The sequence below is a fragment of the Danio rerio genome, chromosome 7 (assembly GCF_049306965.1).
Source record: "Danio rerio strain Tuebingen ecotype United States chromosome 7, GRCz12tu, whole genome shotgun sequence".
Taxonomy (NCBI): Eukaryota; Metazoa; Chordata; class Actinopteri; order Cypriniformes; family Danionidae; genus Danio; species Danio rerio.
Genome location: NC_133182.1, coordinates 54,338,797 through 54,351,495, shown reverse-complemented (window position 1 = coordinate 54,351,495; position 12,699 = coordinate 54,338,797). Strand labels below are relative to the sequence as shown.

The window sequence follows — 12,699 nt, the reverse complement described above, 5'->3', positions numbered from 1 at the left end:
GACTCCTCACTGGCCCTCCCAAAAACACAATCAGACAGTTGCAACTCATCCAGAATGCTGCAGCCAGGATTCTGACCAGAATTAGGAAATCAGAGCACATCAGCCCTGTCTTCAGGTCTTTGCACTGGCTCTCAGTTAAATTAAGAATAGATTAAGTATTATTACTTGTCTAAAAATCACTAAATGGCCTATGACCGCAATACATTACAAATATTCTCACTGAATACATACCTAACAGATCACTCAGATCTTTAGGATCATATAAACTAGCAATTCAATAAGTATAAACAAAGCAGGATGAAACCACCTTCAGCTACTAACAGTGCCCCCCACTGCTGGAATCAGCTTCCAGAAATGATCAGATGTGCTCAAACATGAGGTACATTCAAATCAAGACAGAAAACACACGTTTAGCTGTGCCTTTACTGTATGAGCACTGTGCCATGTCCCACAGATCACACTATTATGTCTTTCTTTTCTTTTTCATTCTTTTATAGACTGTTGTATCACATTTTAATCAGTTTTATTCATTGTTTTCATTTTCTTATACTTGTCTCTTTTATTCCTGTTTAGTTAAAGCCATTTGAATTACCAATGGGTATGAAATGTGCTATTGAATTACCAATGGGTATGAAATGTGCTAACTGTTATCATACTCAACACTTTTGTGTGCCAATAAAAAATTGTAAAATCTACTTTGTTGGCCTAAATCTTCTCTCCATGTCAGGGTGCACTTTTACTACAGGAGTAAAACAATGTCATTAGAGTCAGCAGCGCAATCTTTGTATTATCTTTAATAAACACGCACCCATAATCTACTTACAGAGTTTTGTTTGGTGCACAAATCTGTTCTTGTGAGCTTTGTGTAATTTGTTGAACAACTGAATTGAAAGTAATGTTTTGACAATGTTTTTGGTTCATTTTTAGAACTGTTGCTGAATATGGAGGATGAGAGAGCTCTCAGATTTCATCTAAAATCTTTTCATTTGTGTTCCAAAGATGAATGACGGCCTCAAGGGACTGAATTCACACAAGGGTGAGTAATTAACAAAAGGATTTTCATTTTTGCATTAACTAAACCTTTAAATGTAGAAATAAACAATTCTATTACAGAAAATGATGAAATAAATCATCAAATCTTACCGCACGCCACGTGGAGGATTTTTCACTTTGCCAACCCGCACTTTAGTAGAATTCTGGTGAAACCTGAGAGTAATAAAGACCACAATGTAGAGATCTGATCATTGTCATTTGTAAATATTCATTCATCCATGTTTTCTCCTAACCTGATCATATGCTGTCTGAAGGCTTTCTGGCAGCTTGATCTGTACTTGCATTTATTGCACTTCAGCGATAACGGATAATGTATGTAGGGGTCCACAACATCATGGAGACACTCCATACACTTATTATCTCCCTTTGGAAGTCTGTGAAAAATAAATACATAGTCAAAAACTTTAAACCACAGAGTCTGGATATATTCCATCACAACACACTGAAATTACTATTGTTCAAAGCATACAGTGTTGTGTCACTTATGCCAATGTATGAATGCAACGTGGGTTTGTGAACATTTGGATTGGTGGCAAATGAGAGTATTTGTATGATGTGTTTTTTAGAGATATTATTATTAACAATTGTTTATTAAAATGCAAGGAATTGCACGAAAGACTATGCATTTAGCTGTACATGCACAATAAGTGTAAGAACTTAGGAATACTTTGCGCTTAACCCATTTAATCCCACCAGCATCTACAATTGCTGGAGTTTTTTTTTTTTTTTGCATTCATCTACATATTTTCCATGTTCAGAAATGACTATGAAGAATTGGGTACAAGTGTACAAGCATGCTCACTTTAGACGTTTAAGCTCAGTGTTGTAGAGGCATCGGTTCCAGTTGAACTGGTTTGCGGTCTTTGCTTTTCCTCCATTTACGTTTGGTTTGGTTGAGTTTGGTGATGTTCTAAAAGGTTGTTTTGTGGATTCAGGACTTGTGGGTATGATGTAGGATTTGCTTGAAGATTCAGTGCTCATAGGTGCACCAGAAATCGAGGCTCGGATTGTCACCTAAAAGGATAAATTCAGGCTAATGAACAGGGGAATCCCTAATGTGTGCTTATTATATAGTTAAAGATTTTTAACTTCAAAATTTCCAAAGATGTTTAAGAACACACCTTGGTTCCTGGAGGTAATCCTTCAAGGTTTCTCGGCTTCCTGTAGGTTCTGTGAAAGTGTATTTTGTGTTCCACTTTTTCCTTGTAGGTGAGGAAGTTTAATCGACATTTACCACACCTCTGAATCCCCTTTTTCTAGAAAGTACAATAAAGAAAAAAAGAATCATTAATAAATAAATAAAACATGTTATTAATACAGGGTTTCTGCAGGTTTCACCACGTCAATTTTAAGACCTTTTAAGGACTTTTTAAGACCATTAAGAATGAAATTTCAGACTTATAAAAGGTTAAATAAAGATTTTCTTAATAACCCAGCAGAAATGTTTTGTACTTTCATCATCATTTGGTCACATATTTTAAATAATGTGTCAAATCAAGCAGACTCTAGCTGTACACATGCAAAATCATTTAAATTTTATTGCATTATTATGTAAAGAATTATAAAGTTGTGTATATGTATTTATTTGACTTTATTTTATAATCAAACCTCTCTTGGACAGGTGTTAAGAGTCTGCTAAAACACTTAAACAAATGCAATTAGTTTGTCCAGTGTAATTGTGGTGTCCATGTCAAATAAACAATAAATAAAATAATAATAGTTATAGTTTTGCTAAAAGTTTTATTGAGATGTATTGCTGGTGACTGGATGTGTGTTGCATAAGCAGCTTTACATAAACAAAGGAAAATTAAGACCTGTTTAATATGATTTAAGACCAACAGACTATATTTTAGTTAATTCAAGACATTTTAATACTTTAAGACGCTGCGGGATACTCTGTAATAAATGATTTTAAATAATTAACTAATCCTATAATCGACCCTGTTCAATCACCATTTTAAAAAGAAATGCTTAAATGTTAGGCCCTATTTTATACTGTCACAGTTAAAGAGAATAGCCCTCCTGTGCAATTAGCATTTTTTCTCAAATATTTCCAAGCGCACCTATTTTAGCTCCTTTTCAAGATTTAAGAAGTCTTTTGTGTCTCCAGAATGGGTCTGTAAAGTTTCAGCTTAAAACACCCATCAGATGATTTACTATAGCTTACAGAATATTGGATTTTTGAGAGGGTGCTCGCTGCAGAGCCATTTGAGGAGAGCTGAGCTCCAGCGAGGGGGAGCATGAGCTGTCGCTCCTCCTCCTGTAAGCTGTTTTAATGCGTACACCAACCCCACCCCTAACCCTACCCCCAGTGACATCACTCATAGAAGAAGTGCAAAAAAGGTGGAGCTCAAGCTTAAGCTCCCCCTCGCTGGAGCTCAGCTCCCCTCAAATGGCTCTGTATCGAGCACCACTTGGGATTTTTTGCTCTGAACACAATGTAGCTGTTTTTGTTGCCTGTGCCTTTAATGCTAGTTCTCCCTGCCCACCGTTCCCACATGCCTGTCAGAGTGTGTCTCCATCTTCTGCAGTGTCAGATAAACAGCACAGTGACAGAAATGAAGGAAGCAGATATTTGTGAGAAATACTACAGTAAGAACTTTACCAATGATTACTCAATGTATTTGTTTTGGAATTAATTCAAGCCTTTCTGCAACAAAGAGTCACACACAGTGTTGTTAGAAAGTTTATGCACGTACACACAGACATGATATGCGCATTTAACCTTGCACCATTTTTGCACATCAAATGTGACCAGATACATGCTAATATCCACTGCTGTATAGATATCCGTTATGTTAATGTACAAAATAAACCTAATTTAACGTCCACAAACCGGGTTTGAAGCGTCTTCTTTTATAATTGTTCTGACATGCGGCTGTGGTGATAAAGACCGTAAAATCGCTGTAATTCATAACAAACATGCACTGTTTTAAAAACGTTTTAAACTTGTAAAACTCATTCTTGATCACATTTGATGATGATTGATGATCACAGAGAGCTCAACAGATCTTTTAATCCCAGTTGTTTTGCGCACATCCTGTCTTGTTGATAAGATTATACCCATTACTGCAGAGACATGTTAATACATGTCTGTAAATCAATTTGGTGGGTGATAAAACCACACTCCTACATCACATTGCGGTCGGCTTCAAAATAGAAGGGATTTGGATCCTATTTTAATCATAGGAAATAAAGAAAATTAAAAAAAGAGACTCATTGTGTTTATATCACTCCAGTATGACTGTGGACATACTATACCTACACGCAGTTTTATCCAAACAGCTTACAAAAGATGATATTAATTATAGGTGCCCTTTAAACAAAAGTTTTAACTAAATTCCAATAATGAATTTCTTGTCTTTGCGATGATGACAATAAAAAAATATTTAAGTACAATATTTGTACTTAGCATAATGGCTTAACTAGGCAAGTTTACTTAAATAGGCAAAACACTGCAGTCAAACTGAAATAAGACTTTCCACAAAAGAACAATATAATAGGAAATACAAGGAAAATGTTATTGCTCTGTTAAACATCATTTAGGAAATATTTGATAAAGAATTACAAGTTTACAGACTAATAATGTTGTTTTATATATATATAAATTCTGGTGTTTGCTGTTGCCAGGGAGAAGCCCAAAAGGAATAACCAGAGAAGGTGAATAGAGTAACCCGCCACTGTCAAACTGTTATATATTGCACCAAGGTGTTCGGCAGACAACCAAATCAATCCAGCATTAGAGTGAGAGCCAATGGGGCAGCACACAAATGAGTTACACATTGTGCTGACTTCAGATCAGTAAAATCTCAAGCTCCAAATCCATAGACATAAGACAGATGATGTCCTGTCCAAGAGGATGTCAAAAAGACTCATGTTCACCATCTTCAGTTGAAATACGCGAACAAGCAGCAGGTAATAAATCAACTTCCATATCCCTACAAAACACAAGCAGAAATGCACACATGAGGTTTGAGACTCACTTGATGTCTCATGTAGTGTTGCATGTACATATGGCCGCTGCGAAGAACTTTCAGACAAAAGGGACAAAGCAGGTCTTTAGTGTTTTCATGGACTGTGCGAAAGTGGTTATCCACATCGCAGAAGAAGGACGACCTGTAGTTGCAAACCTTCAAAAGAGTAAAAACAAAATGAAAACCAAGAATTTGACAAACAAAACATAGATAAAAACAAGGATAAAGCTTTACCTGACAGCCATAGGGCATTTCTCCAGGTTTGTGATTGTCCCTCATATGCTCCAGAAGCACTTGTTCAGTCTCAAAAGCCAGTTCACATATTTTACAGTTGGCTGAAGAAAAGAAAGGATAAAAATACACTTATACTAAAACTACCAACCTCTGGTTAAATAACCTTATTCCAATTAAACCAATGATTATTTTTTTAATCACCTCAAGACCTCCAGCAAAGCCCCTACTAGTTTGACAATAGCAATTATGGTGTGACATGATTTTAGTCAGAAGGTGTTGGCCTTTTTAGCTTTGTTATAAACATATATAACATCAAGTGTGCAAACCATACAAATTTTATTATATTATTTAAAAAAATGCTCTGGTCCTGTGAGATTTTTTTCAAAACTCTTATCCTATCTATTTTGTTATGTAATTTTTTCTGGTTTTCCAATACTAACACTTCTAATACTTTATGTTTACTTTTTATAGCAAAGCTCCCACAGTCATAATTATGGTGTGGCATAATTTCAGGCAGAAGTGTTGGCCTTTTTAGCTTTATTATTCACCTTATTCTCTGCGTACGAGCAGGCACAGCCATTTTAATAATTTTGGCTCGAGACTTCTGGTCTCATTCACTTCAGTTCATTTATAGACATTAAAACAGCTCGTTTTGCTGCTTTATCTTTATGTGTGTTCAACAGAAGAATTTAATTTCCACACCTTTTATCAAGGATGGAATTTCATCAACAATTTCATTAACATCATTTCTGGGTGAAGTGTCCCTTTAAGAACCCTGTGACTAGAAAGTTGAGTGTTATAATTAAGTCATGTGCCTCACGTGTCCTAAACATTAAAAGCAAACACATTTTGATTGTTTCCTGGTTAGGTGCAGAATAGGTCATTGACCTGGGTTTTTCAGTAAAACAAATAAACCAAAAAAAGGTTGTTGTTTTTTTTTTCAAAACATGGTGCATCTCTTTAGGTTTCTTGTATTCTACATCCAATGATCATTTAGTTTTCAAATTTAAAGTTGGATTTGTGCGAGTCTGGAATGTATTTCTATATTGTTAATGATCACTGCGCACTACTATTGAATTAAGCTCATAATCCAAATGACAGCAGCCAGGTAGGTACATAACTTCCCAACACTGAAAAGAAATGAGAAGCTATTTTGGGGGGTCTGTTTACAAGCTATGATTGTGACTTACTACTGGACTCGAAAGGACTGTGGGCACTTTCTATGTGACACTGCAGTTGAAAAGGAGTTGAATACTGTCTGTAACAGTGCTGGCATGTAGTGTGACTCTCCCAGCTCTCGCTGTTCTGCTTCTCTAACTCCAGGTGATGCTTCATGTGGTTCATGAACCTGAGAGAGAAAAGGACCAGAGGGGTGAGAAGCCACAAGGGCACTACAAAGAAAGAACAAGAGAAAATGGAGACAAGAGATCCAGATAAGAGTATCCCAGTGCTGATTTTCAACTGAATGCTTTATTTACATTGATGTAATCAACAGATTTATTAAAGACTGTCAATAGGTGTGCTTTAATAGCCCCAGTGAGCAACTTGCTGCTAAATTACGGTCTCTGTTAACTCTGAGAAGTCTGACAATACAGTTACTATACCAGTTAATGTACAGGAGTCAACTCTGACTTTGCAAATGCTCAAATGCATAAAATGGATGCTCAGCACTCTGGCATGCTGCTGGCATTCTAAAAATCAAAAGAAGAAAACAGCACTCTCATTGCAAACCATTGTTCAATTTTACAGATTTAGGTTTAGTCTTAGTCTTTTGACTAAATTGCATTTACTTTGTCATATTTTTGTCTTCTGAATCTTATTCCCAATCCCAAGTCTACCCCTTAACCCTTCCCCTTACCCCTCGTTTTGCGCATGCCCGTGAAGGGGTAGTGGTTTCCCAATTGACCCTTCCCTAAGCCCCGCCCTCCTTAGTTACTGTTGCTACGCCGGTCAAGCTTTCATGCCTGGCATGGCTTTTACAATGTGTAAGCGTCAGTGTCAGACATTGCCAGGGATATAATGTCATTTTTGGCGAACAGGAGAGATATGCGAGAAAGCCAGACAAAAAGGACTGCAGTATGCCTTACAAGGGTATATTCACGACATAATAGGCAACCGATTAGAGAATAATTCAATCAAAATTGAAGCTAGCTTAGCCTAGCCGCCTCATACGCTGACCATTCCACAGCTTAGCTCATGCTCAGCAGGAGAGGTGAATTTTTTAAATAATCTAATAATAACAAATTGAACTGTGATTTCTCTATTTTAGCCAAAGAGCCTGATAGATTAATTGTTGTGTAATGAAAAATAGCGTTACAAACCGACGAGGAAACAAGCATGGACAGCTTATACATTCATTCATAGAAAGAGCAGCCAGAATAGGGAGACTGATGGATTTGAGCCGAATATTAGCAAGTATATTGATCGCAAGTGCTCAGTCATATCTCGGTTTGGTTCTGTTGATTTGTAATTTCAAATATTCGTAGCTTGAAACAGATTAAAATATGAAGTTCAGTAAGGGTAGCCACAGATTCGCAGATTCGTATTTTCCGGATCAATAACTCATGTCATTATGACCTATTCGCTATTAATATGACTAACGTTACTATGGCGCGGGTTTAAACGGAGCAGTGCTCATAATATCGAGTAAAAAAAAGAGAGAAAAACTCTTTTCCTGTAGCTTGATCCATGCTGGGATTTCTCCTCTTGGGTTTTTGGTTTTGAAAAGGGAAAAAAAATTCCACCATCCCGTCCAAACTTTAAGGATACCAGGTATTAAATTTTCACAATCCATATGCACAACATTCTGGCCTGTTTCCCTCGCTCGAAAGCTTGACAGAGCACCTGCGCGTAGCTACAGTTGCTAAGCCACGATTGGTGGATGGCGGTTTTTGGGTGTGGCTTAGCGAAGGGTCAATTTTCTTTAGCTTGAAGGCGAAGGGCTAAGGGCAAGGGGTATACATCCCTTTACACGAAGACTTTTCAGGACCACACTTGAAACCAAGGGGTAAGAAAAAATTCCCAGAATACCCCAGCAACAGCTGCACCCGGAAGTAAGGAGATCAAATTAGGTTTTTTTGTTATTATTACGGATTTTTACAAACACGTTTAAATATATTCAGTCGCGTTCATGTTTTACCGTCATGCTTAAAAAAAAAACCCAGCTAAAATAAAAAACGCTAAATTTCGCGATCTATTCACGATCTATAATCCCTAATCATAACTCCTGTACAGCAGTCCCACAACTTTCTGATACTCGATGACACTGTAATACCCTGTCAGAAAAGTCTAGTGGCTGTCAATGAGCTTTTCACAGTGTCCGCTATAATGTTAATGCTGTTTTTGTGTGTTTACATAGATAAATAAGGCCACTGTGTTAAATGCACAGTATTACTATCTTATTGCCACATTAAATTATTATGATAACATAATATATGTCTTCAGTGATTTCCTGAAGATAAATTAAAAAAAATAACACAACTGGAATCACTCCAGCAATCGCCATCGCCTGATCTCATATGAAGCAAAAAATCGCGAGGACATATGATGACGTGCGCAGGTACTGGAGTGCTGTCCCAATTCTTAGGGGTAAATTTTGAAACCCTTCCTCTTAACCCTCGGTTGTAAGGGCCATGGGGAAGGGGTAGGGGTACAAAAATAGAATTGGGATTGGGCCCAAGTCTAGTTTTATTCAGCTGAAAGTCCCAGCTTTACAGTCAGCTTTTAATCAATGGAAATACATAACCAATAAGATAATAATTCATTAACCTTACAATCAATTTTTTCTGTCCAAAACGACATTTTCCCCACATCACATTTTTCATCAGACTTAAGATTTGTCTATATATTTATGTTTTACAATTGTTTAACGTTGTACATGTTCTGTACATGTTAATACTTCTGCATTATTAAACTCCCAAGCACATATTTTTCCACCATTCAAACATGCTCATGTTGTACTTTGAAACTGAATAACAACACCAGTGCATTGTGCTCAAAGGCCTTTTCTTCTAAATGTCAAACGTGTTCATATGCTATATTTTGAAATTGCATAGCATCAGAGCACTGTACAACAGGCTTTTTTCTGTGAACACTAAAATAGGGAACATTACGAACAGGGGTGCTCTAATTGATCGGCCGAAGATCGGTATTGGCCGATAATCACATTTCACGACTCGATCAGTACTCGCCAATCTGTCCGATCTCCTAAATCGATTGCAGGTGTTTGTTTATAAGTTTACAAGCAGAGAAAGATGCACAAATGCTCCTGTAAATTATATAAAGCCTAAGTCAAAGTAAAATGAATGAATGTATTGTTTTCTGTAAAGCTGCTTCTGGCCATGACACCATAAATGGTTAAATGAGACGTGTTTAGGTTATTATATGCAGTAGGAATGCAACGATTAACTGTTTTTCACTACTAATTTAATTTGTCATGGTTAATTAATCATAAAGGCTTCTCAACACCGTGTTTCTGCACGGAACAAAACTGCTGCAACTAAACTGGGCGCTAGTTTGTCACTGAGACTAATAACCACGCACACCAGATTAACTTTGACTGAGGCTATTAACTAAGGCAAGCTTGTGCAAGTTCATTATTTCCACTGGAAGGACCAAAGACTGTAAAATATAGGGAGGGAGGGACGCACACACAATGTAGCGCGCTAAAGCTTTTCAGGCGCACCTCTTTAAGATGACAGGGGGCTTTTGTGGCTGAAGTCTGAGGAAGAAGCAGTACATGAAAAGTACACAGGTTTGCAAACCCACTTAGAGTTATTATTAAGGGTGCCGAATCCGCCGATAAGAGCGATCATGTAGTGAATGTTAATCCACCAGCCGAGATCAACTGAGTGATTTTGGAGAGAGTGCTGAAAGACTTAATTTCGATGCGTTGCATTCACCACGTGTTCAGCGCAAATGTCCGCTAAATGTAAAACCTAACACTGTACACATCATCGCCAAAGAAGCTCGCCTTTACCGAGTTTAATCTGAAACTGCGGCTCATGACTACAGTATTGCGCTGGTGGTCATCGCAAGAATCCTGCTCTGCCCCGCTTATATGGGCCGGCTGACTCGCTGGCTTTTTTTCACAAACAAAGAGAGATGACAATCAGAGCATAACCAGGCTGAGCATTTACAATGACCAAACCCAAACCAAAACTTTTAAAGAGATGCAGAAGAGACTTTCTGTTTTGTCCATTCTTTTTGTTTATTAAATTGAAAAGCATATAAAACAATAGTGTAAAATATGAATTTGTTACTGCAATGCTTCATTTTTTTGATGATAACCATAAATACATTTTTTTTTATAAAGTAACAGTTGGACTTTTTATAGCAGATAACACACACATTCAAGGCAGAATGATAATGAGAAATGATTTAGAATTATTGTCATTTTTGTCATCATTAATATTTTATAATTATTAGACATTCATTTTGGAATTAATGCACAAATATCAATAAGTCATCTCAGCATTAGTTAGATAGTTGTTTCTGGTTTTTGTTAGTCCTAATTGATGTCGTTTTCAAATAAAATAAATCTGTTAATATACAAGTTGCAGTGGTGCTTATTAATTTTTGGTGGGTGCTCCTAAATTTTTTAAGTTGGGAGCACCGGCAGTTTCAAGTCCTACATTAGACAAATTCAGTTTTTTTGTTTTTTTGTTTTTTATTTATTTATTGTTCTGTCATTTATTTACAGTGTACTAATTATTTCTGTTTAAATGTCAAAAACATTAACTTATTTTTAAGCACAAAGAAATAAATTTACTATTGTTTGTTTTTTATATTATTTTTGTGCTGTATTAATTAGTTACTGGGCAGCAATAAATAAAACTTAAAATATAAGGAGTTTTCATCTTATTTTCTGAACTAGTGAGGTTTGAAACTAATGAATGCATAATTATTGTGATAACCGTGAAGCCGTGATTATTTCTCAGACTATAATCGTACTACCAAAATCTATAACTGTTGCATCCCTAATCTGCAGCATCCTTCATTTATTCCCCTAAGGCAAGATTTTCTCTTAAGGTTAATACTTAGAGGGAAAATGTGCTTAAAACACTATAAAGCTTGAAGCATCAGAATCTGTACTCAGTATCGGTCTATCACCATGACAAGGAATCGGTTTTAAAAATCCTGATCTGAGCATACCTAATTATGAATAATATTTCAGACTCGCACAAGAAAAAACGATTTTTTTCTAATCACCCAGTTAAAACATTAAAAACAAATGTTATTTTAAGGAGGATAATTAAACCATATGTTAATAAATATAGAGTTGCTGAATAGAGTTAATAAATAAACTTGGGTGTTGGGTGTTGGTCCAATTGAGTAGCTTTACATGGACAATGGAAAACTGAGACTCGTTTAAAATTATTTAAGACCTACAATACTATTTTTCAGTGCATTTAAAACTTTAAGGCCTAAAACTTTTGGTTTTGAAATTTAAGACATTAAGACTTTTTAAGACCCTGTGGATACTAGGCAGGATACACTGTAAAATGTGTTGTATTTTAAAACTGAAAAACAACACCACCATAACAAAAACATAACACGTTATGTCAATTAACAATGACAAGAAATTATATTTATATGGATCATTGTGTGACTTGATTAAGTTATTAATTCCACTTCAATGAACACATATTCTTTAAGTGAACTCAATGACCAAATTGGTTTGATGTAATTCTAAACAAGGCTCAACCTTCAATTCCTCAGGTTCATTTCCTCAGTTCAGTCCACTAAATTCACACATCTACAAGTAAAAATATGACTACATCACTCCACATCACTACAATCAGATGTTTTCTTAGCTACTGTTTTCTCACTGTTACTATTTTAATTGTACAATTATTCAGTTACTGAGCAAAAAGCACACAGTATACTTAGCGGTGTGAGGAGTCAAAAATGAAGAAGAATGCAGAATACACCTGCAACCTGTGACATTAATGACACTCTTTAAGCTAAACGCTCGACTCCACAAACAGCTGGTGTCTGGGGAGAACACAGCCTGACACAAGCGGGACCGCTGTCGACAGAGGGGGGACAACTAGGCAGGAAAGCCTTTGATGTGCAGGGAAATGAATGTCAAACAGATGCACAACATTCAAACAGGTAAACCACTACAAAGAGTCTGCTCTCTCAGGAGTGGAGTTTCCTTTTGCTTCTCAAAAGGCATTCAAAAATAGACACATAACATCCTCTGAGAATCAGAGTTTCAAATGCTGCAACCGAAGTTCACATCCTATTTATAAAACAGGTCATACTCCAACTTCGTCTATAGATTGCACTGGCTTTGCAAGAAATAAATGAACAGCACATGAACTATCAACTCATCATAAACTGCAATTCATCAAACACGTCTGAAGGGAAGACGCCAAAGTTAAAGCAGCTAATGTACATCATCCACTGGGAATGCAAAGTAAAACTCATGCGT

General features: G+C 36.4%; 1 protein-coding gene across 9 annotated transcripts in view; it reads right to left on the bottom strand.

The window, feature by feature from the left end:
- Positions 1–12,699, bottom strand: part of znf280d (zinc finger protein 280D) — a 39,887-nt gene that overhangs the window by 6,223 nt on the left and 20,965 nt on the right. For 8 of the 9 annotated variants that reach the window (XM_005166524.6, XM_679451.9, XM_005166525.6 and 5 more), the window contains exons 9-15: positions 6,452–6,609; positions 5,262–5,362; positions 5,037–5,183; positions 2,175–2,309; positions 1,856–2,067; positions 1,287–1,427; positions 1,144–1,206 (exon numbers count right to left, since the gene is read on the bottom strand). In XM_005166524.6, the coding sequence (XP_005166581.2) occupies positions 1,144–1,206; positions 1,287–1,427; positions 1,856–2,067; positions 2,175–2,309; positions 5,037–5,183; positions 5,262–5,362; positions 6,452–6,609 (957 nt within the window). Of the gene's footprint in view, positions 1–1,143; positions 1,207–1,286; positions 1,428–1,855; positions 2,068–2,174; positions 2,310–5,036; positions 5,184–5,261; positions 5,363–6,451; positions 9,447–9,520; positions 11,674–12,699 lie in introns of those variants that run through there. The other variant, XM_073907340.1, reaches the window with a different exon arrangement.